The 24400-nt window shown below is 40.4% G+C and overlaps 1 protein-coding gene across 1 annotated transcript in view; it reads right to left on the bottom strand.

Moving 5' to 3' along the window:
* The window catches only part of apoba (apolipoprotein Ba), a 53970-nt gene extending 31586 nt beyond the window's left edge, over positions 1-22384 (bottom strand). The window contains exons 1-16 of the mRNA XM_078399320.1: positions 22233-22384; positions 21684-21722; positions 20773-20888; positions 18169-18314; positions 16664-16820; positions 12258-12413; positions 12010-12131; positions 10368-10447; positions 8549-8777; positions 5482-5709; positions 4802-4919; positions 4561-4707; positions 3303-3514; positions 2564-2801; positions 832-1011; positions 549-737 (exon numbers count right to left, since the gene is read on the bottom strand). Of these exons, the coding sequence (XP_078255446.1) occupies positions 549-737; positions 832-1011; positions 2564-2801; positions 3303-3514; positions 4561-4707; positions 4802-4919; positions 5482-5709; positions 8549-8777; positions 10368-10447; positions 12010-12131; positions 12258-12413; positions 16664-16820; positions 18169-18314; positions 20773-20888; positions 21684-21722; positions 22233-22290 (2415 nt within the window). The 5' untranslated portion in view covers positions 22291-22384. The remainder of the gene's footprint in view (positions 1-548; positions 738-831; positions 1012-2563; positions 2802-3302; positions 3515-4560; positions 4708-4801; positions 4920-5481; positions 5710-8548; positions 8778-10367; positions 10448-12009; positions 12132-12257; positions 12414-16663; positions 16821-18168; positions 18315-20772; positions 20889-21683; positions 21723-22232) is intronic.
* Between the last annotated feature and the right edge of the window lie 2016 nt (positions 22385-24400).

Genomic DNA, 24400 nt, shown 5'->3' with positions numbered 1-24400 from the left:
AATGCTGGAGTAACTCAGCAGGTCAGGCAGCATCTCGGGAGAGAAGGAATGGGTGACGTTTCGGGTCGAGACCCTTCTTCAGACAGGGTGACAGTGAAACAAGTATGATGACTAGGGTAGGAGAAGGACAGAGAGAGAAGGGATGCAAGGGTTACTCGAGGTTAGAGAAATTAATATTAATACCGCTGGGTTGTAAACTGCCCAAGCGAAATATGAGGGGCTGTTCCTCCAATTTGCATTTGGCCTCACTCTGAAAATGGAGGAGGTCCAGAACGGAAAGGTCAGTATGGGAATGGGAAGAGGAGTTAAAGTGTTTGGCAACCAGGAGTTCACACAGGCCAATTCGGACTGAGAGGTGAATGCAATGCATTCAAGTTCAAGCCTCAAAAGTGTCCAGCAAAAGTCATTTCCAAAAAGAGACTAACTAACCTTCTATCTCTGATCATTCAAGCTATAGTTCTCATGTTACTATTGAGCCAATTAACTTTGACATTTGAATATCTTTGTTTAAAATATCATATTTGAAAATGTTACTTGTTGTGCCCTACCTGTGCTGGAAGGCTTTGGAGTAGTTGGAAACTTTTTGACATCATTTCTTTCAGCATCTTGAAATCGCTGCCTTTGACATATCCGAGTTCATTTCCAAAGACTCTCAAGAAAGCTTCTACTTCTGGTGATTTTTGCTCAATTTCCTTCAACAGTTTTTGAAAATTCTGTGCAAGTTCCTTCATCACATCCTATGAAACGGCAAAGACATAAAATACGGTTATGATCTTAAATAGCCTACAAATATATTCTGGTACAAATTAAGACAAATTTTCAAAAACATACTTCCTTCGGATGTTCATCATCTTTGTTGATTCCAAACCACTTGAATAGCACTTGTGATACTTTCTCTGGAACTTTGCCATTCACCCAGTATAGTGCCTTCATTGCACTATTTGGGAAAAATCCTTTTGGTCCAAATATTGCCTCAAGAGATGGTTGAATTCCATTTCCTTCCAAGCCAATCTGTTTTAAATGGTAATAGTGTTTAATTCTTATGCATAGCATTAAAATAATTAAATCAGTATGTGCAATAGCATTTTTTCCTATCATACTAAAATCATAAAATTGAATGGTGTTGTACGGTTGAATTTCACACTGAATAATTTATATTATGGCGATTTTCTGTTTTTAGTTTTCTATCACTCCTTCTTGCAAGTATTGTTCTCTGCAATGACACAGAACTTGGTAATTAGGGAGAGAGCAGGTGGTAGGGGTTGAAGAAGATGAGGTGCAGTACAGAGCTGGTTGCTATTTCCTGCCCCCTAAATATGCTCATTGTAAAATCAAGGGAGGTTTAGTTTAGAGATACAGCGCGGACTAATGCCCTTCAGCCCACCGAGTCTGTGCCGACCAGCGATACTCACGCATTAACACTATCCTACATACACTCGGGACAAATTACACTTATACCAAGCCAATACCTACATACCTGTACGTCTTTGGAGTGTGGGAGGAAAACCGAAGATCTCGGAGAGAACCCACGCGGTCACGGGGAGAACGTACATACTCCATACAGACAGCACCCATAGTCGGGAACGAACCCGGGTCTCTGGCGCCGCAAGCGCTGTAAGGCAGCAACTCTACCGCTGCGCCACCGTGCCACCGAGGTTCTGATAAGCAGGTGAAGGTTGGGGGAAGTTCATGACTGCAGCGGCCGTTAAAACTATGAGGACCAGAAGGAGCTGAAGATTTCTGAGTCTCCAATTAGCTCTAGCCTAGCAGAACTGGTAGAGTTTGCCAAGTCCTGGAAAACCTGGATGGCACGTCAAAGGTCCCGACAGTAGTTCAGAAGACAATATGTCCAATCTTTCCCTGACCCTCTGTCCTGCCTGTGGATGCAGTTGCTGATGGTGGTGGCATGGAGGACTTAATGTTTAGAGAACTTTCTGATCCTAGCACTGACAATCCTTTAGGTCCAACTCTCGTAAGATAATCCTTCTTAAATGTATTTAGTTATCATCACGTATGAATTCACTCCAACTGACATCCAATCACTCCAAAGACGTACAGGTATGTAGGTTAATTGACTGGGTTGATGTAAAAATTGTCCCTAGTGTGGGTAGGATAGTGTTAATGTGCGGGGATCGCTGGGCGGCGTGGACTCGGTGGGCCGAAGGGCCTGTTTCCGCGCTGTATCTCTAAATCTAAAAATCTAAAAAAAATCTAAATCTAAATCACAGGTTTTATCAGAGGGGCAGGCCATAACAAACCAGGAAGTTTGGCTATTTTTCTCCACTATTTCACAGTAAACAAAATTAACTGCAGTATTTTCATGTTCATTTTGGGCTTAGAACTTATGGAGGATGTTCTCCTGTTTCAAAAATGGAAGTTGTTCTCTGGTTGAGTTACACAATGACCAATGAGCAATGACTGAATCATTGGGATAAACAATATTATATTATCACTTACAAATTTGAAAACTCTTTCAATGATTAGATAATATACCTTGACATTTGCTGAGGGCTCTAGTATATATCAAAGGTAATCAATTCAGGAAAAACATATGAATACCAACCTCAAAAAGGTCCACAGATTGTCCAAAAACATTCAAAGTTGTTTCTAACATTACAGCTGTTGGCACATAACTGTTTGAGTCAAAAATAATGTTGCTTTGCAGTCGACCTTCCAGATTATCCTGTATTTTTGGAAGCATAATTTTCTTATATATTTGATAGTTTCTAGAATATTTTCTGAAATCCTTGGGTGCTGGGAGCGGAATAGCTTTTAGAGTATCTGCCACTTTGCTTTTCAGTCTGTGCAAAACAAAATACAAAATACAAAACAATTGGTTGAGTTACAAATGAGTACCAATGTTACATTAGGACTGTCTTCAGTCAACAGCACCAGGTAATAGACATGCATGAATTCCAGTCATTTCAAGTCCCAGCTAAACATTAAGCCAAGGAATGAAAAACAATACTCAATCTCGACTTTAAGAAAACTATTATGTGTTATATCAGAATGAGAAACGAAATAACACTGTTAGCGGTATTGGTTTTTGCAATGAATTGACATCAATTGAAAGTTACAGCATAGAATTAGTTTCTTCAGCCTACCGAGTCCACACTGACCATCAATCACATGTTCACACTGATTCTATATTATCCCACTTTCACATCCACTCCCAATATGTCCAGGGCAATTTACAGAGGCCAATTAACCTGCAAACCCACACATCCTTAGGGTTATCAAGGCTTTGGTCATTCCAACATCTATGTCATTGAACATGAGGTGAAAATTTCAAATTCACTTACTCTTGGACCATTGGATCCTTGGATGTGAGAATGTTCCTAAGATGTGTGGAAACAAAACTTTTCACTTGTTCATTTTCCAACTTTTGCAGATTTTTAATGATTTTTCTGAGGTGTCGAGATGTTGGTTTCTTCATGATAATAAGGTAGGCCCCCAGTCTCTTCAGAACAGGTGAACTCTCATCTGTATATACTTCAAAAAGATCAGTACGAATCTGAAGGTAAATTATTAACAAATTAGTAATTTGGACAGCACAAAAAAGTATCTTTCAGAGTTTTTTCATCTTATAAATCTGGAATCGAGCTGGAACCACTGCACAAGTGAATTATATAATTATACGATAAACAAAATGGTGAAACTTAGTGGAATGGGTTCCAGTTGATTACCATCTGTATTAATAATTTTGGCAACCAGATCAAATGTAATAACAAGTTTGCTGATGATGCCAAGGAGGAGGACAGTGTGGGCTGAGGTATATAGACAGGTTAAATGAATGGGAAAGATGTTACAGAAAAATGTGAAGTCATACACTTAGAAACATAAAAAGGGAGCATTTAAAAAAAAATTGTGATTGAAGGCGTCAGTGTTTAGAAGGACCTGAAAGTTCTTGTATATGAATCACTGAAATTTCATGTACAAGCAATCAGAAAGACAAACATTATGTGGAATATTATTGCAAGAAGATTTAACTCACGAGATTGGAGACATCCTGATCTAATAACATAGGACTCAGGTAAAACCAAGCATGGAATATTATGCATAGGTTGGGTCTCCCTACACATGGAAATATATATGCACACAAAAAAGGAGTGCAGTGAAAGTTTAGTAGATTGATTCATGGAATAGCGGGTTTCTGGTATCAGGAGACCTTAAACAGGCTGAACCTATACTCTGTCAAGTTTAGAAGAATGAGAGATGATTCCACTGAAATGTACAGAACTTAACCAGGTAGTGATGGACTTGATGTTGCCTGTCAATGGAGCAAAGTTCAGAAGTTCTCAATTATTAGTGAGATTTCACTTCAATACATGGACACTGGAGATTCAAGATTCACCTTATCAAGAATAACCAGGGATGAGTATATTTATAACAAAACGAGTGTCATTTTCAAACACCCTAACCTGTGATGTACCTTTTCCCCAGAAGGTCTCATTTTTTCTTTATATTTTATATTTAGCAATAGCTTGTTGGTCTTTCTCCTGAACTATTGGTTTCTTAATAAAAATGGTGCATAGATACACTATATAGAAGAGTCAGTACCTCATCAGGTAAGGTCATTTGTCTGAAAGCTTGAACAGCAGCCTGCTGAACAGAGGAGGAAGCCGTGGCACTCTTAACACATCTTAAAAGTGACATTGCAACTTCAGGATTTGCATCTTCAATTGCTTCGCCCATATTTCCCAGTGCCTAAACAATGAAAAGAATATCACAAGTCGAGTTGTGCTCAATCCATTTAAGAATGTTAAAATATTCTATGTTAGTCACATTCTATATTTGTTACCTTTAGAGTGAGGTAGATTTTATTTTCATCCCCAGAGCATTCATTTCCAATAATGGACTTTAAGTAGTCTGCAACTTGCTTTAGTTCTGGCACAACAAGCTTCCTTTCATTGTAAAATCTAATAGAATCATGAGAGGATTATCAATTTAAATATATTATTAGCTCCATCTATAAACATATATGACATCAAATCTTGTGTATTGTTTGTAGAACATGAGGTAATAGATTTTTTTTTTAGATTTAGAGATACAGCGCAGAAACAGGCCATTTGGCCCACCAGGTCCGCGCCGCCCAGCGATCCCCGCACATTAACATTATCCTACACCCACTAGGGACAATTTTTACATTTTCCCAGCCAATTAATCTACGAACCTGTACGTCTTTGGAGTGTGGGAGGAAACCGAAGATCTCGGAGAAAACCCACGCAGGTCACGGGGAGAACGTACAAACTCCTTACAGTACAACACACGTAGTCAGGATCGAACCTGAGTCTCCGGCGCTGCATTCGCTGTAAGGCAGCAACTCTACCGCTGCGCCACCGTGCCACCCTTAATAAGGCATTTACAGTTTTATTAAGGAATAAATATATTTTGAGCAGCAAAATTATATAGTTTGTTTTTCTGGAAGAGCTTGGTTAATGTAAGACAGATGTTTTATTAACCAAGGCATAATGTGCTTACCTCCTTACTGTGTGACTCAGGGCATAAAACATACCCCGGGTTGGCCGAACCTTTGCGATATTAAGAATGGCCCGAATCCCGTCCTCAGATGGTGAAGCCATGAGTCCAACGGAATAGGTCATTGCATCTGCCAAGAATTCAGGGACCGATTTGCTTTGCAGTATTTTTAAGATGGCTCCAAAACACTCTGAGGTACCACACTGGAGAAGTGCTTGAAAAGTGACAGACCTATTAAAATGAAAAAGGATAGTTTGAGTTCAGTAAATAAGGTGATTATTAATTCCCAACATTAACAAGTGAGTCATTTTCTGCCAACAAAATCATACATTGCTAAATTCAGAAACGAATATGAATATGTCCTTGGGATCTTAAGTACAAAAGCATTTGCCCAGATCCTCTGCCTAATGTTAACAGTCACCTGCTGCAAAGTCACTCTAAGCTGGAGTGGGTTGCAGAAACAATGATCCTCAGATAAACCTACACTTATCTGCTTTGCAAGGCAGTGGTTTTTAAGCCTTCCTGGTACAATCAGTCAGCCATGCCTCTGGAAATCCTTTGACACCCTTCAAAGTTTTATTATTGAAAAGACCCTGTCTTTAAAATGGGGTGGAACATATGATTCACGACAATCTATTGACAACGAGTCAATTTATTTGGAATATTAGATTCATTTATTCAGAACATTCAGTCCATTTAAGGAGTAGTGGAAACATAAAATTATCCAGTAAAAGGATAATTTCTGCAGCAGAATGCAGCAATGGAGGATTATTATATACATTATGTATATCGACTCAATCTAGCAAATTAGAGAACTGAATTCAACAAATTGTTGACAGGGAAATTACCCAATCACCTTCTGTCTGGCTGACTGTAGCATTGTCACGATTTGAAGCCTTTGACTCAGTTAAATAAAACAATTTAACTCATTTAAATTAAACTCAGTTAAATAAAACAATATTACATTATCTTATATCTCCTTTCCCTGTAGCTGATTTTGACTCTTTTACATTACTAGGTTTGCTGGACAATCCTAGTATAATAGGATGGACCAATTTCTAACCAGATCTGTGGAGGTTCTGTCTGCACTATTGGACTCTTTGAGCACAATGAAGAAGTTCACTTTAGTTTATTGTTACGTGTACCGAGGTACAGTGAAAAGCTTTTGTTGTGTGCTCACCAGTCAGCAGAAAGACAATACATGATTACAATCGATCCATTTACAGTGTACAGATACATTATAAGGGATTAACGTTTAGAAGAAGGTAAAGCCAGCAAAGTTCAATCAAGGATAGTCTGAGGCTCATCAAAGAGATAGATAGTAGTTCAACACTGCTCTCTGGTTGTGGTGCATCCACAGTGCCACAACGAACATTCTATATCTATATACTAAAACTCTCATCTTGTTGGTTTGTTTATTTATTTGTTTGTTCCTGAACTACAGCCAAAACGGTACATGATAGCATGGCATTTTAGGCCCACCTTACTCACCATCTTCCTGTGGTGCTAGGGATGAAATTCCATTCAAATTGGTGTTATACTTTTAAAGTTATTCACATTTTAAAGTTTAAAAACTGCCTGCATAGTTGGGGCCCGTTGATCTCGGGCACGACCAGGGCTCGGCCACCTGACTCTTGGGGACAGGTTTGAGGCTCCTTAGTGGGGGAAAAAGCCATGTCTGGTGCCGGGGGAAGCAGCCAGAGCCTGGCCCTGGGCGAGACCGGGTAACCTTGAGCCTGAGGTGGGCCAAGGGGAAAGGCGGCAGCAGCAGCAGCAGTGGTGAGGCCGGGTGTTGGTGGAGGTGGAGGCTGAGGCCTAGGCCTGGCGCTGGGCCTGCCCTCGCTGGCCAGCTCAGCGCCTTCCTCATGCCGCCCAGAGTCCAGCGACATTGGCACAGCAACAGTGGGAGAGCCGCCACCAGTGCCGCCGTCTTCCCACCGCACTGAACATCGCCACACTGGAACGGGACAGGACTCTCTCCCCCCCCACCCCCACTCCACCCCCACTCCAGCAATGGCAGCCGCCTGGGCCGTGAGGCGGTTTGCTACGCAACCTCCATTGGGGGGGAGGAGGGGGGAGGGAGGGAGGAGGGGGGAGTGGGGGGGGGGGGGGAGAGGGGAGTGGGGGAGGAGAGGGTGCTGCAATAAAGCAGGAGAGGTTTGGGCCCAATGGGTCCACTTGGTCGAGTTTAATGTAAAATCCAGATAATTGCATCCAGAGTGACAGAATGTATTCTGGCAATTATGTTAGTTAAGTTACATGAATATTATCATTCAGACCAATAAGCTCAGCAAGGCAAGGTTGATTGAACATTGTACTAATATCTCATTGCTTGGCTTTGCTTAACTGCTCCAGATGCTGTCAGCAGCATTGGACATAATATTGTATCTTCATTTATGATGACTGTGCATGTCTTTTTCAACAGTACATGTGCCTTAAATGTTTTAAGATGCCTTTGCTCCTTCTTGGCAGGGAGCATTGCAAGATAGCACATCTCAATATTAATAATCCATTACTAACAGCATTACTGTTATTTAGTTTAGTTTAGTTTAGAGATACAGCGCAGAAACAGGCCCTTTTGGCCCACCGGGTCCGCGCCGACCAGCGATTCCCACACATTAACACTATCCTATACCCACTAGGGGCAATTTTTACATTTACCAAGCCAATTAACCTACAAACTTGTACGTCTTTGGAGTGTAGGAGGAAACCGAAGACCTCGGAGAAAACCCACGCAGGTCATGGGGAGAACGGTACAAACTCCGTACAGACAACACCCGTAGTCAGGATCAAACCCGGGTCTCCGGCGCTGCTTTTGCTGTAAACGAAAGGCAGCAACTCCACCGTTGTGCCACCATGCCTCCCTTATATTATGTTATGTGTGCATCTTATATTATGAATGAAAAGATAGTAATTACTTGTCCCAGAGGGCAGACATTTTAGAGTCGTAGTCGGGTCAACTGCTAATTCTGCATACAATTATTAAATTATAATTGTTATTAAACACTTTAATGTTATTATTGTGTCCTTTAAAACAACATCCCCAAGAAACAGGGATGTTCTTGATTACCTGGGTTTTTCCGTTTGAAGTAGCTGAGGCAAAGCTGTTTCAAGAGTCCCTCCATCCAATCTCCTCAATTCAGCCACAAACATTTGGAACAAGTTAGCCCTTTGTTTACGTTGACCATCCTTAGAGATTCTTGCCAGATTCCTTAGTGCCAACAGCGCAGAATCTGCATTCTGTTCTCTGTTATCAAAGCCATGTTCCAAAGTCAATTCTTTCTTGACCGTGAATTCATCTGTGAAAGATTGATAAAGAATTTTCCATTTTTGCACCGAAATATACTCAAAGTGATGCCCACTTTATTTTCTTGGCATTCAGTCCATGGTTTGCAATTGGGGTGGGAGTGATATATTAACTGAAAAAGAATTGTTTATAATAGCAAGGGCTCGATGTCAACTGTTTAAGGCCCAGTTGCATACTCATCATGAGACAAGTGGGCAAATAGGGGCCTGTCACATTTATGAATAGTAGAGCTGAGAGTTCAGCTACTGACATAAAGTAATTTGCCCACAGAGTGTTGAGTGAGAGGGTCCATACCTGAGGTGGGAAGATTGGGATATTCCTTGTGTGACAGAATAAGGTCTCTCTGGGAGCTGCTGTAAATCCAGTAGTATTTTACCAGCCGTCTATTAAAACAGAACACCTCACCTTCACAGCATACCCACAGGTAAGAATGTTTGGTGTGATTATTAAGTTTGGTTGATTGATTTTGCCCTTATTCAGTCTTGGGGGAGTTTTTGCGGAAGAGAGAGGCAATGCAAGGAGTCACAAGCCTGATTCTGCTGTAAGTTGTGGGTCCATTCTAGCTTAATCTTATGAGTCAGACACTTGGTTTCTCAATGACTAGATATACACATGCAATCTCTCCACATAGCTTTGAAGATTACAGCTGAGGACTTCACTAATATATAGTTTATGATGTTCATAATTAAGAGGCTTGGCACCTTGAGCAATTTGCAAACTAGTGGGTCAAAGTTGCGGTCGTGTCCTTCAACACCCTTTGAAGTTGCCATCTGTTTCCAATCAGCATGATTGATTGAAAGATGCAGCTGCAAACAGGCCCTTCGGCCCACCCTGTACATCACTAACACATTAACACTAGTTCTAATGTTATCCCACTTTCGCAACCACTCTCTATAGACTAGGGGTCATTTATAGAGACCATTCAACCTTGCACACCTTTGGGATGTGGGAGGAAACTGGAGTACCTGGAAGAAACCCATGCAGGAAGAATGTATAAACTCCACTCAGACACTGGAGGTCAAGATCGAACCAGGGTCTACCAGCTGTGCCACCCTAAAGGCTGGCTCTGCACTAACATCATACATATAATTCCAGTCAGATATTATTTTTATATTTTCATCCTGCTTCCATTCATCAGGCCCCCTTCATTCATACAAAAAAACAAGGGCAGGTGGGGGATAATTGAAAGTTAACCCATCTGTTTATGATATTAATGAAATTATCTGTAATATACTAAAAATTCTATTTTCCTTTTATCATATTAGAATTTTGGTGCTTAATTCCATGATATTCCATTCCTTAAAATTTTGGGGTGCAAAATTATTAATGAAGTTTAGAATGAAAATCACAAAATCAAAATATCCACATCCAAAATAATCCTATTTTTAAAACATACATCTTATTAAGTTACAAAAATTAAAATTAAAATGCATTTCACAGACACTTAAAAGTTAAAGACGCTGGAGGCTAATTTTATTACATTATTACTATTGTGTGGAGCAAAACAATGAAAGAAGAATATTCTTAGCAAAATTATTATTCATTTCCATAAAACATTTACATACAAAGATCTGCATCTTACCATTAGCAAAGTATTGTACATTAACTGGAACGACTCCCGTGAGTTTCAAAGTCTGCTTTACAAGTGATGCGGGTCCATTTCTAACAAAAAAGAAAATCACTTTTATATCTATTACTATATCATGGACAATTCTCTTAACAACATAACTTATGCAGTGCGTATCTTGGGTCATGGCCCAAGGATGTGGAAAAGGTGAGAGACCATCTCCAGCCACTAATTTTAAAACTGGCAATATTATTGCAACTTGGTATAAAACTAAATCAGTTTTTTATTATGAGCAGATAGGTTGGCTACTTTCTGGTAACATTCAAATGTACCAGGCATGGTGTTTTATGAAGTTCCATTAACTCTATGCTGAGAGCAATGAGAAAGTGCTAATACAACTTTATCCCATCACCCACTGTGACATTTTGTAGAAATTACAAAAAGAAAACTTGCACTGATTTTCAGAATTTTCTAATAAAGTTCCTGGGTGTATTATGACTTCTTGTGGTGGAAATTATCTGGTCAGAATAAGCCTGATTTGACTAATGGGAAGCAGTCAAAAGCCTCACAAATGTTTTAGGTTAGGTCTTGTTATGGTTTCATTAGTAAATGTTTATTTCAGTTAGATCCTCCTCCAAAGCCCAAATGTTCAAAGGGGAAAGACAGTATTGAGTGATAGGCAGCAGTGGAACAGGCAAGATTTGTGAGAAAATTAGTCACAAAATAGAATTCAGAAACCTTTTCAGGACTGTAAAGGGTGCTGGAGGAGTGGCTATGTTGATTATTCGATATGATACACTTAAATCCACCAGTAGAGGGAGCCACGGCAACATTTCCATCAGCGTATTACTGCTCCGGCTCTGAAGCCAACCAGGTGCAGGAACGGGCTGGCTGGTGTGCCTGGAAGTTCTAGCAGCAAGATCAGTCCATGGTCAGAGAGTGACTGGCTTGGTCCTCACAGGACCTGATGTGATTTGATGGAAACTTGCATTGGGGATTGCGTGGTGTTACACACTAGGTAAATGGAGGTGATACATCAAAATGTAAGGAACCGACATTGTTTGAACTGCAGGCAGCAAATAAAGAAAGAAGATCAGTGAAAAGGATGTGTCCATGTGGAAATAGGAGGTTATGCAAAGTTTTTGACAATTAAAGAAAGCAGAGAACCTCCGAGCCAGAGTCAGCATATCACTGCCTCTTATTTTTTATTTATTTTGTACTATCCCTTGTAAAACTGAAAAGGTGAAAGGACATGGCAGCTGAACAGCATTGAGTACCTTTATCCCTGATGCCTAATCAATTGTTTTTTTACTGGGGAAACAAAAAAACTATTGAAGATTTCAAAAAGGTCCTTTACACTTTTTGATTCTTTTGAAAAGGCGGTTTAAAAGAACCATTAGCTTGCCTGTGATAACTGTCACTATCAGAGGTTGAGATATTTTGGAATGTGTAGTAACACAAATACAAGAACAATCCAAAATTGATGAAGAGTAAAGCTAGAATGTAATTTAAAATCTCACAGGTTGACATAAATGCATTTAAATGAGCATTAAGTAAGTAGGTGGAGGAATAAGCATTTTATGGTTTAAAAGATATTTTAACAATCTGGGAGCATGCATATTATGAATCAGAGCCATATTTGAGAGAAACAACATACTTGTAAGAGTCAGGCATAAGAAGGTGTTCCTCATTGCAAATTGCTTCTGTCACATGCTTCTTTGCATCAAGTGTATACCGGCAAGTTTGGCTGCTAGATAGAAGTGGCAAGTTAATTGCCGGCTGTATGTGTATAAATGAAAAGTTATTAGGAAAGAATTTTGTTAGATAATGACATTTATTTTGACTCTATAATTTGCAATACAAATCTCCATTACAATAATATTCATACTTCATTTTTTCCCTTACCATTCTTGTAATCATTGCCAATGGACTAGTGTCGCCTGTGACAGCCTTGAATTTGTTACAGTTGAAAAGGTCTCTTTCAATTGCAATTTGAGTAGCAAGATTGCCTGTTCTGTCGTGCACTGTGATCTTGCTCGAGCAGTTACCATACACAGTTGCCTAAGTGACAAAAAGGGAAAATTAGTTTTAATAACAATTAATAGATTTCTTTGTTTTTAATTTCTTTGATGTTCAAAAGTATAAAGCTATGTACGGAACTTGCCGATCAAACATTCATCGTAAGCTCCAAAGAAATACAAAAGAGACAAAAATGTGGTAAATAGATTTCTATACAGCCAAGTGCGAAGTGGGTCATAAAGAAGACTAAAGTATTTTCTAAATCGAAAAAGAGTGAAGGCCCGGGTGGATGGTTTAAACAAATGGATAGATTAAAAAAAGCACAAAAAAGGAAAAAGAAGAATTATGGTCAGAAAACAGAATATTTTGGGTGTGGTGTCCTGCTGCAGAAATAGGAAGTCCTGATTAGATCACCCCTGGTTCTCAGTCCTTTAGAAATGGCAATGCAGTGAAGATTTAATATAATGGTATCTGAAAACAAAAATGAAATAATAGAAAAAACTCAATTTGTGCATTTCCCAAAATCCAGAAAACTAGATATTTTGTAGTAATCAAGGTACGTGGGAAATTAATTGCATTTTGGAGAGAGAATCTAATTCTACACATTGAAAAACAAAAGACTAACCCAAAATAATGCAGCTTCATCTTACATGAGTAAAGAGAGATACATTTCTGCATTTCAAGTGATTATATGTATAATCAGAGATTTAAGGTGATTTAAGGATTTTTATTATCTTACGATATTAGGTGACATGGGATAAAGATGGGTGCATGGTTAGCTATGCTCGCAGTGAATGTCAGAATAAACTCGAGGGTTGAATGTCACTCTGTCTCTATGCTTTAGTCCCAGGCTGTGCACCAGGGAAAAGACAATTCTGGATTTAATGGTGTAATGAACCGGATTTGATAAGGGAACTCAAGGTAAAGGAGCCACCAGGAGGTAGCGACCATGTATGATAAGATTGAATCTGTAATTTGAGAGGGAGAAGGTGAAATTGGATGTGTCGGTATCGCAGCTGTGCAAAGGGGATGACAGGGGCATGAGAGAAGAGCTGGCCAAAGTTGGCTGGAACAGGACCCCAGCATGAAGGTGCAACAGCAATGGCAAGAATTTATGGGAATAATTTGAAAGAAGCAGGATCTTTTCATTCCAAAGAGGAAGAAAGATTCTAGGGGGAGAATGAGGCGACCGTGGCTGACAAGAGAGGACAAGACAGTAGAAAACTAAAAGAGAACACAGCAAAGATTAGGGGGAAGCCGGAGGGTTTTGAAGCTTTTAAAGAAGGTAACTAAAAAGGCAATATGGGGAGAAAAAATGAAATACAAAGGTAAGCTAGCTAATAATATAAAAGAGGATAGCCAGAGTTTCTTCAGTTATATAGAGTAAGAAAGAGGCAAGTGGATGTTGGACCGATGGAAAATGATGCAGGAGAAGTGATAATGGGTAATAAAGAAATGGCAGAGGAGTTTAATGACTTTTATGCATTAGTCTTCACAGTGGAAGACACCAGCAACATGCCTGAAATTCAAGAGAGTCAGGGGGTGGAAGTTAGTAGAGTGGCTATTATTAAGGAGAAGGTGCTTGTGAAGCTGGCAGGGCTGAAGGTGGATAAGCCACCTGGACCAGATGGAATGCACCCTAGGGTTCTGAAAGAGGTCACTTTAGAGATTATAGAGGCATTAATAGTGATATTTCGAGAATCACTGGAGTCAGGGGTGGTTCCAGACGATTGGAAAATTGCCAACATTACCCCGCTATACAAGAAAGGAGCAAAACAGAATAGTGGGAACTATAGGCTGGTTAGTCTGACTTCAGTGGTTGGTAAGATTTTAGAATCCATCATAAAGGATGAGGTTATGAAGACTTAGAAGTTCACGGTAAAAATTGGCCGAAGTCAGCATGGTTTTGTGAAGGGGAGATCTTGCTTGATGAATCTGTTGGAAATCTTTGAAGAAGTAAATAGCAGGACAGACAATGGAGAGTCAATGGATGTTGTTTACCTAGATTTTCAGAAAGCCTTCGATAAGGTGCCATACATGAGGCTGCTAAGGAAGATGAGAGCCCATGGTATCAAAGGGCAGATACTAGCATTGATAGCAGGTTGGCTGGATGGCAGAAGGCAAAGAGTGGCAATAAAGGGAGCTTTTTCTGGTTGGTTGCCAGTGACTAGTGGAGTTCTGCAGGGGTTGGTGCTGGGGCAGCTACTCATACGTTGTATATTAATGTTTTGGATGAGGGGATTGAAGGCTTTGTGGTCGAGTTTGCGGATGATACGAAAATAGGCAGTGACTAATGGGGTGCTGCAGGGCACAATGCTAGGACTCCGGTTATTTACAATATATATTAACGATTTGAACAAGGGAAGTAAATGTAACATCTCCATATTTGCAGATGACACAAAGCTGGGTGGCAGTGTGAGCTGCGAGCTGGATGCGAAGAGGTTGGATAGGTTGGGTGAGTGGGCAAATGCATGGCAGATGTAGTATAATAATGTGGATAAATGTGAGGTTAACCACTTTGGTGGCAAGAACAAGAAGGCAGATTATTATCTGAATTGTGTCAGATTAGGAAAAGGGGTGCAACGAGATCTGGGTGTCCTTGTACATCAGTCACTGATATAAGCATGCAGGTACAGCAGGCGGTGAAGAAAACAACTGACCTGTTGGCCTTAATCGCAAGAGGATTTGAGTATAGGAGCATGGAGGTCCTACTGCAGTTGTACAGGGCCCTGGTGAGACCACAGCTGGAGTATTATGTGCAGTTTTGGTCTCCTAATTTGAGGAAGGGCATTCTTGCTATTGAGGGAGTGTAGCGTAGGTTCACCAGGTTAATTCCTGAGATAGCGGGATTGACATATGATGAAAGAATGGATCGACTGGGCTTATATTCACTGGAATTTAGAAGGATGAGAGTGGATTTTATAGAAACATATAAAATTCTTAAGGGATTGGACAGGCTAGATGCAGGAAAAATATTCCCGATGTTGGGTGAGTTCTGAAACAAGGGTCACAGTTTTCACCCAGAGAGTTGTGAATCTGTGGAATTCTCTGTCACAGAAGGCAGTGGAGGCCAATTCACCGAATATTTTCATGAGAGAGTTAAATATAGCTCTGAGGGCTAACAGAATCAAGGGATATGGGGAGAAAGCAGGAACAGTGGACTGATTTTTGATGATCAGTCAGGATCATATTGAATGGTGGTGCTGGATCGAAGGGCTGAATGGCCTACCTCTGCACCAATTTTCTATGTTTCTATGTTTGTAGGTGGAGGGGCAGGTAGTGTAGAGAGAGCAGGGACTCTGCAGAAGGACTTGAATAGGTTGGGAGAGTGGGCAGAGAAGTGGCAGATGGAATATAACATAGCATAGTATGGAGTCATACATTTTGATAGTAGGAATAAAGGCATAGACTATTTTCTAGATGGTGAGGGAATCCTGAAATCGGAGATGCAAAGGGACTTCGGAGTGCTTGTGGGAGATTTCAAAAATGTTAATGTACAAGTCAAATCAGTAGTAAAGCAGGCAAATGCAATGCTAGCATTTATTTTAAAAGGGCTAGAATACAAAAACAGGGATGTAATGCTGGCCAGGCTGCATTTGGAATATTGTGAACAATTTTGGGCACCATATCGGAGGAAGGATGTCAAGAGGAGGTTTACGAGAATGATCCCAGGAATGAGTGGGTTAACATATGGACATTTTACAGCACTGGGGCGGTACTCGATGGAGTTTGGAATAATGAGAGGGGACCTCATTGAAACGTACAGAATAGTGAAAGGCTTGGATAGAGTGGATGTGGAGAGGATGTTTCCACTAGTGGGAGAGTCTAAGACTAGAGGTCATAGCCTTAGAATTAAATGACGTTCCTTTTGGAAGGAGATGAGGAGGAATTTCTTTAGTCAGAGGGTGGTTAATCTGTGAAATTCTTTGCCACAGAAGCCTGTAGAGGCAGTCAATTGATATTTTTAAGGCAGAGATAGATAAATTCATGATTATTACGGGTGTCAGAGGTTATGGGGAGCAGAAGACTGGGGTTTGGAGGGAGAGATAGATCAGCTATGATTGAATGGCAGAGTAGACTTGATGTGCCGAATGGACTAATTCTGCTCTTATCACTTATAACATGATGACCTTATGATCACCTACAGAGGCAGCTAATGATATTATCCCATAATTCCAAATTAAAGTATTGTGCAATGTTTACTTCAGCTCTTGCTGCCAGGTGAATTTCTAATAACTAATTCTTGTATTCAAATTACTAAAATTGTCATCGAGCAATTTCAATATACATACGATGTCAATGAACTGTTCATGTTCATTCAATTCCAATGGCACCAGAAGAGCAGAAATGATACCCCTCTTGATGTTAAGGATATTGGTTGGTTCATTTTCATGTGGGTACAGAGCGATGCCCATATGTCCATGCGATGTGGTGAATTTCAAGTCATACCTATAAAGCAACATTGAATCAGAAAATTCACAGAACCAAAGGGTCTCATTGGCCTATTGTGACGATACCAGTGTAACTTCTATTGCTGTGGCTGTCTCCACCAATCTCATTCTCCTGTCCTATCACATCTCTATACTGAAACACTTGTTTGTTTGTTTGTTTGTTTGTTTGTTCCTGAACTACAGCCAAAACAGTACACGATAGCGCAACAATTTTAGGCCCACCTTACTCACCATCGTCCCTTTGGTGCTAATGGAAGAAGTTTCATTGAAATCGGTGTTATATTTTTAAAGGGGAGGTGGAGGGGGAGGGAGGGGAGAGGATGGGGGAGGAGAGGGTGCTGCACCAATGCAGCAGAGGTTTGGGCCCAACGGGTCAATTTGGTCTAGTATTACATAAATTACGAATGAGGAAGGATGCTTAACCATATTATCGTCTTTAAATATCTTAAAGTACTCTCAATTTCAGCATTCAATTATTCCTCAATTTTTCCAGGATTATGAATGCCTTCTGAGAAGTCTCACTGAGTTGCCTCAACAACATTTGTGTGCCTGCCTGAATCTAAGGCTACAATTCTATGAGCATGCATGGCTAAAATATATTAAAATTGATATTGTGGCATTTCTGAACATTCTTGGCAACACTTTGCTTTATTGTAAATAGAGAATATGTCCTAATATGTGTGAGTAGGAGGCCTACTGCCAAATTGAGAGACCTTCATTGAAGCTGATCAGTGCAGATCCAAATGGGAGCCAGGCATACCCTGATTTCAGACTCAAGGATGCCTGCTGAAGCTTCAATAGCATTCAACACCAAATCTTGAGCCTTTGAGCACAATACATGATTTGAAGAAAGAGTTTAGGGAGAGGTAGGAGGACTGGAGTACCCAGGTTATCATTATCATCTTGAGTTGTTGACACAGACTCTTTGGGACTTATTTTCAGGTCAACAGAAAAAATAATTGCATTGATCTGTCTGCAGAGGCGCAAAATAAAGTTAATGATGCAAAAGAATGATTTCAGGTCAGCCTCTGTTCCCGTCTGGCTTGGGCGCATATTGTCTGCATATGACTGGTTATTTATCCTGACAATGGACTAATTTTCTGATTAATCTGTCCTAATATTATATAGGCCACCCGAGTAATGAACGGATTCCATTTCTACAGATATACATAAGTCAATTTTGTGTGTAAGTCAGAAAAAAACACAAATAACACGCTATGTAACCAGACTTCCACAGTATTACAATGAATGGCATCAAAAGTACTTAAGGCTGATAAGGAATAATTATTAAAAGGAGCGAGAGAGGCTGATAAGGAACAATGATCAGAAATACTGAGGTCCCTTACTTAGACATAACCTGCTGGAATGCTTCACTGTCCTTTGAAGGAACCAAGTTTGGCTTGCCATCAGCGTTGATGCTCTGTATTTCCTTCAAGCTACATGAACTTATCCGCAAGGAATAGGCACAATACTGGGGCACTTCAAGGTTCAACTGTGGGAAAAAGGCACAGTGTGTTAGTAAGCAAGGTATTATTTATTTCACGATAAGGTGTGCGGAATTTGCAATATACATTATTCTTTTAAAAATTCAGATCATCTCACATTTTATTTAGAATGAAGCTCATCATTATTATCTATAAATAATGTGCAGTAAAATATAGAATTAGTGCAATTGCAAATTAACATATGAATAAAAGTTTACATTAGCATCTAAAGATCCACAGTTTAAAGATGATTTTTTACTCACGCATTTATCCCAATTATTTAATTTCAATGTTTGGACAGCCTTTTGCTTTGTGCAAATGAAAAATGTTGACGACACATCAAATTAATTCAAAAACCATGTTTTGATCACCTTTCAGGTCTGCTGGGGACTTGTGAAAACTTGCAAAGGGTTGCCGTAGAGCGGTAGACATTGCCCAGTCCATCACAGGTACTGACCTCCCCACCATCAAATGGATCTATGGGCGGCGCTGCTTCAAAATGGCAGTCAATATCATCAAAGACTCACATTACCCTGGCCACACACTAATTTCACAAGAAGGTACAGGAGTCTGAAAATCGTGAGCACCAAATTCAAGAATAGGTTCTTCCCAACAACTAACAGGCTCTTGAACGCTACACAACACTAATCTCAACTGCGCACTATGGACTGTCTTTGGTTGTTCTAAGGGCTTGTGGGTTTTGTTTTTTTGCACCAGTATTGGGATTATTAACATGTTCATTTTGTGTTTTTATATATAGTCTGTGTGCATAGTATTTACATGCCAGTTATGCTGCTGTAAATAAGAATTTCATTGTTCAGTTGTTGGTTCATATGACAATGAAACATTCTTGTCTCTTGAGTACTCCTTGTGAAGGTTCTCCCCAGGTACGTAACACATAACTCTATTCTGTAAGCTGCTCCCAGGCATACATACTGAGACAACCATCAACTGCTGCTGAAAGATCATCTACGAACTGTCCATTTTGTTCTGCTGAAACTTGTTGGTTTTTCCTTGTTGGGAGATATCTGCAAGCAAATGCCTCCAGGGGGCAGAGTGGGTGGTGAGGATCGCACTGAATCTTCGTGCAACTACTTGAAAGGTTTGGTAGGGAAGGAGCACAGACTAGAATCCAACTGCCTGTGTAATAGTCTCTCAAATATTTTACAGTTTGGAGTTTGAAGATACAGCATGGAAACAGGCCTAGCGATCAGCCATTCACACTTGTTCTACATTATCCCATTTTCTCTTCCACTCCCAGCACACGGGACAATTTATAGAGGCCAATTAACTTACAAACCCGCATGTCTTTGGGATGTGCGAGGAAGCATGAGCACCTGGAGGAAAGCCTCGCCTTTGCATGGAAAATGTCCAAACTCCAAAGAGAGACCATTCGAGGTTAGGATCAAACCACGTTCGAGTTGAGTTAGATAGAGCTCTTAGGACAGATGGAATCAGGGATATGGGGAGAAAGCAGAAACGGGTTACTGATTTTGGATGATCATTAAAACATAGAAGCATAGAAAATAGGTGCCGGAGAAGCCCATTTGGCCCTTCGAGCCAGCACGACCATTCATTGTGATCGTGGCTGATCATCCACACTCAGTAACCCATGGCTGCCTTCTCCCCATACCTCTTGATTCCGCTAGCCCCCAAGAGCTCCATCTCACTCTCTTTTAAATTCATCCATTGAATTGGCCTCCACTGCCTTCTGTGGCAGAGAATTCCACAAATTCACAACTCTCTGGGTGAAAACGTTTTTTCTCATCTCAGTTTTAAATGGCCTCCCCTTTATTCTTAGACTGTGGCCCCTGGTTCTGGACTCGCCCAGCATTGAGAACATTTTTCCTGCATCTAGCTTGTCCAGTCCTTTTATAATTTTATATGTTTCTCAAAGATCCCCTCACATCCTTCTAAACTCCAGTAAATACAAGCCTAGTCTTTCTAATCTTTCCTCATATGACACTCCCGCCATCCCGGGGATTAACCTCATGGACCTACCTATGCTGCACTGCCTCAATAGGAAGGATGTCCTTCCTCAAATTATGATCAGCCTCGATGATGGCGGTGCTGGCTTGAAGGGCCTCGTGGCCTACTACTGCACCTATTTTCTATGTTTCTACGTCTCTATCTACGAGGCAGCAGCTCTACCTGCTGCACCATTATGCCACACTTCAGGTGCATTGTTTAAGGAGGAAGCGTGAATGGCATCAGTACATTGGAAGGGAATATATGGAATTGATGAATCAACGAATGTAGAGAAAGACCAATGTGTATATATGATAAAATGTAATATTGGGGGAAAAGAAGTCATCAGCGTGGCGAGATGTCCTGCCATTTTCCGGTTATATTTCGGATTTCCAACACCAATGCGTATTTCATTTTTGGAAATAAGTACAGATCATCTGGGGGGTTTCTGAGTAACATTTGGTCTTACATTGCCATTCGACAGAAATTCCAACTTACTGTGCATGCTATCTGGACACCGGATTGTGAGCTGGCCATCCCGATTATTCCGTTGGAGGTCAGGGCTTCATAGCTATAGGAGAACATCTTCATATTTTTGAAGCGAGTGGTATGTTCTACATTGGACAAAGTTAATTTATGTTATCGTTCACATGTCGCGTAAAAAAACCCTCACCCTGAAACCGATGCTACACGATTGATCACCAGACCCGTGTGTGTTTTTGGGGGAGTCGTATCTAAGCCTTGTGATGATCGCTCTATGATTATGATGATATCGAGGTTTGCTTTGTACAGCGAGTTACAGCTGCAACATTTCGAGTTCCCGGTAGGCAGCGCTGATCCACTAGATTAGAAAATGCGGTCAAAATAAACTGCTGATGCTGGAATCTTGAGCAAAACACAAAGTGTTAGGAGTAACTCAGCGGGTAAAGGCAACCCGTGTGAAGAAGGGTCCGGACCCGAAACATCGCCTGCCCATTCCCTCCACAGATGCTGTCCGACCCGCTGAATTCCTCCAGGATTGCGTTTTTGCAAAGTATGCTTATGTTTCTCCGCAACAAAATGCATCAAACATCCACAACCACTGCTTATATGTTATGGTTCTGTGACAGTTTTTAAAAAATGTAATCATTTAGCCGAATGTAAGATTACCGTGTCTCCTCATGCTATTACAAAAATTATGTCAGGTACTGTCAAAATTGCACAATTGCCCCCGATGTTCTCTTCCATCGCTTGCTGGAACAACATTGAAATCTGTTCGCTGTGGATAGTTCAATTCAAGCTGTCTAGGTTAATCAATGCCAAATAAATAAGATGCGATTTCATCTCCCCGTTTTGGAAATGTGGTTGGTCTCAAAATACTTCGTGAGATTTGTCAAATGTCAGTAGTAATACGAGTTAACACTACTTACTTTGGCATGGTGCGTAGTTTTTGTCTTCGGATCCATATTCTAGAAAATGACGATAGATTTTAAAGTGAATAACTAAACATAATGGGGTTGCGTTTCTTTTCAAACTTTTGCCCGACCACATTAAACGCATGATTTTTGCAACAATCCTTTGAATTATTTCGTTAATAATCAATGCAAAATTGTGGTTTTGTTATTTATGTGAAAAGTCGAGGTAAACTACTCAAAGATGACTTTTAAACATATTAATTTGCGTAAGATCAATTGATTAATTGTTTCTTATGTCTCGTTGTGTTTTAAAGGAAACAACATTATTTATCTTCTCGTTGTAACTAAAGCGTAACAAGTTTAATTAACGTGAACGAATTATGATTAATATTACTCGGAATGTACACGAATTACTGTCCTTCCTTTGTAAGATATGAAATGTAGGTTTCAGATTAAATAAGTCAGCAATTGAATATCTACTTGAGTATACAGCACATAAAATGCGGCACGAATATACCATATTTTAAATGGCATTTAATGGGTCATGAATTGTTATGAACTTACGTGCAGACGCCCAACTAACGAGCAACAGTAGAAGACTGAGCTTCGTGGTACAGCCCATGTTGAGCTGCCGATGCTCCTTCCAGTGATCTTCCACTGAAGTGACTACGCAGTGTCCTGGCTCGGTATTTATATAATCAGCCGGCCAATCTGTTTGTGAAGTTCACTGCAGTTGCAAAAGTTATCGGGAGGTCCAAAGGTTACATCTGGCTATTCACGCGTTCGGGGCAATTGCGGCTAAACTCTTTTATAGTTTTTTTAATAATTTTATAGTTCTGATGTGAAGCTACGTTAACAGCGAAGGTCCCTGCTTATGAAAGTATTCGTTTCTTTTTGGATAAATTCTGAACTAATAATACGATTGCAGAATATTGTGGCGGAGGGGCTGAAGGGGGATTTGAACTAACATCAACTAGATAGGTTTCCGATGATGTCATTAAACTAAGGCGGAACTCAGAGCAGTTCATCGAGATAATATTAACTACAGATAGTGCCTGCGAACGTATTCTGACTCTAATTTATACGAGTGAAATTCGCGGACGGGTGGGGAGGAGTTAGTTACTCGCTTGACGAGAAATTGTCTGGTGGCTCGTCTTGGCCTGAGAAGACTGAAATTAGACTCAATGACAACCCCATGGATTTTGTAGGATAATATTTAGGTGGATATGAACATTACATTGTAAACAAAACACAAGATGAAAATCTAAAATAAGAATCAAAATGACTAGAAATCCTCAGCTGGTCAGGTAGCTCTGATATGTCTCAGGACAGTCATCCTTGGTCGTAAAGTGGAGTATTTAAGCTTTTTAAAAATAAACTGATTGATTAAATGGCAGTGGAAATAGTGGGCAAATAACCATTATTCCCCATTGATGTGTGGTGGTGGTGTTGCACTGAATTATCCAATATTTTTCAGAATCCACAAAAGGACACAAAGTGTTGGAGTAATTCAGCAGATCAGGCAGCATCTGTGGAGAACATGGATAGTTGACTTTGGGTCGAGACTCTTCACACCATCCACGTTCTCCAGAAATGCTGCCATACCTGCTGAGTTACTCCTGCACTTTGAGTCCTTTTGTGTATTAACCAGCATCTGCAGCTCCTTGTTTCTACATTTCTCAGAATCCCCTGAGAATGCCATTTGCAACATTATCTGGACTTCTTATCCTGGCACATTTCCCCCAGATTAATAACTGCATTTGAAACAGAAGAAATTTGTGCAAGCTGATGTCTACAGAAATGTAAGTTGTGTAGAAGTGCACTGGAATTGAGATGTAACATACTGGAAATGCTCAGCAGGTCTGGCAGTATATGTGGAAAGAAAAACAGAGTTCACCTTTCATTTAAAAGGTGCTTCATGGGCACTGGAATAGTTAGGTTCAGAGCAATCACAGGATTGGCTGATTATTTCAGCAGCAAATAAGTTAAGGCAACCAGTGAAAGGCAATCATCTGCCAAAGGGGCTAAATGATACTGGTGATGGAGCAATTCTAAGGTTAAATGCTCAGCTTGCAATTAACAGTGTAGCAAATAGAGGAAGCGAGAAAGATATGGAGCAAGCGCTATTTGGCTCTATGAGTCTGTTCTATCATTCAATACAATGATGGTTGATATCAATCTCAATACCATATTCCGTTGCCTTTTCTCATACTCCTTGATGCCTTTTGTGTTCAGAAATCTCTTTCCTTAAATAAACTCAACAATTTGGGTTCCACTGCCGTCTTTGGTAGAGGATTGCATAAATCCTCCATCTCTCAGTGAAGAAATTTCTTCCCCTCTCAATCCTAAATGGTTAAATGACATAAGACTGAGAGCAATGTCCAGGGAGAGGGATGGAGTCAATGGGCAGGAACTGACATTCATGATGGGGATCAAATACTGTGGCTTCACATTTCCCTATTTTTATTTACCAGATACATCTGAATGTGGGACAAGCAATATAAAAAGTCTGAAGCAATGGAAGCTGGGAAGAGGTGTGTCCAGGTAAAGCAGGGCATGGAGACACAAGGGACTGCAGATGCTGGAATATCGAGCAAAACACAAATTGCTGAAGGACCTCAGTGGGTCAGGCAGCATCTGTGGAAGAAATAGACAGACAAAGGGTCTGTTGACTCTACCTGGAACAGGGCAGGAAACCCTTGGGACCATGTAAAATGTACATCTTACTGGAA

Source organism: Rhinoraja longicauda, chromosome 5 (genome assembly GCF_053455715.1).
Source record: "Rhinoraja longicauda isolate Sanriku21f chromosome 5, sRhiLon1.1, whole genome shotgun sequence".
Taxonomy (NCBI): domain Eukaryota; kingdom Metazoa; phylum Chordata; class Chondrichthyes; order Rajiformes; family Arhynchobatidae; genus Rhinoraja; species Rhinoraja longicauda.
Note: the sequence above shows the minus strand (reverse complement) of the source record. Positions and strands in the feature narration are given on the sequence as shown.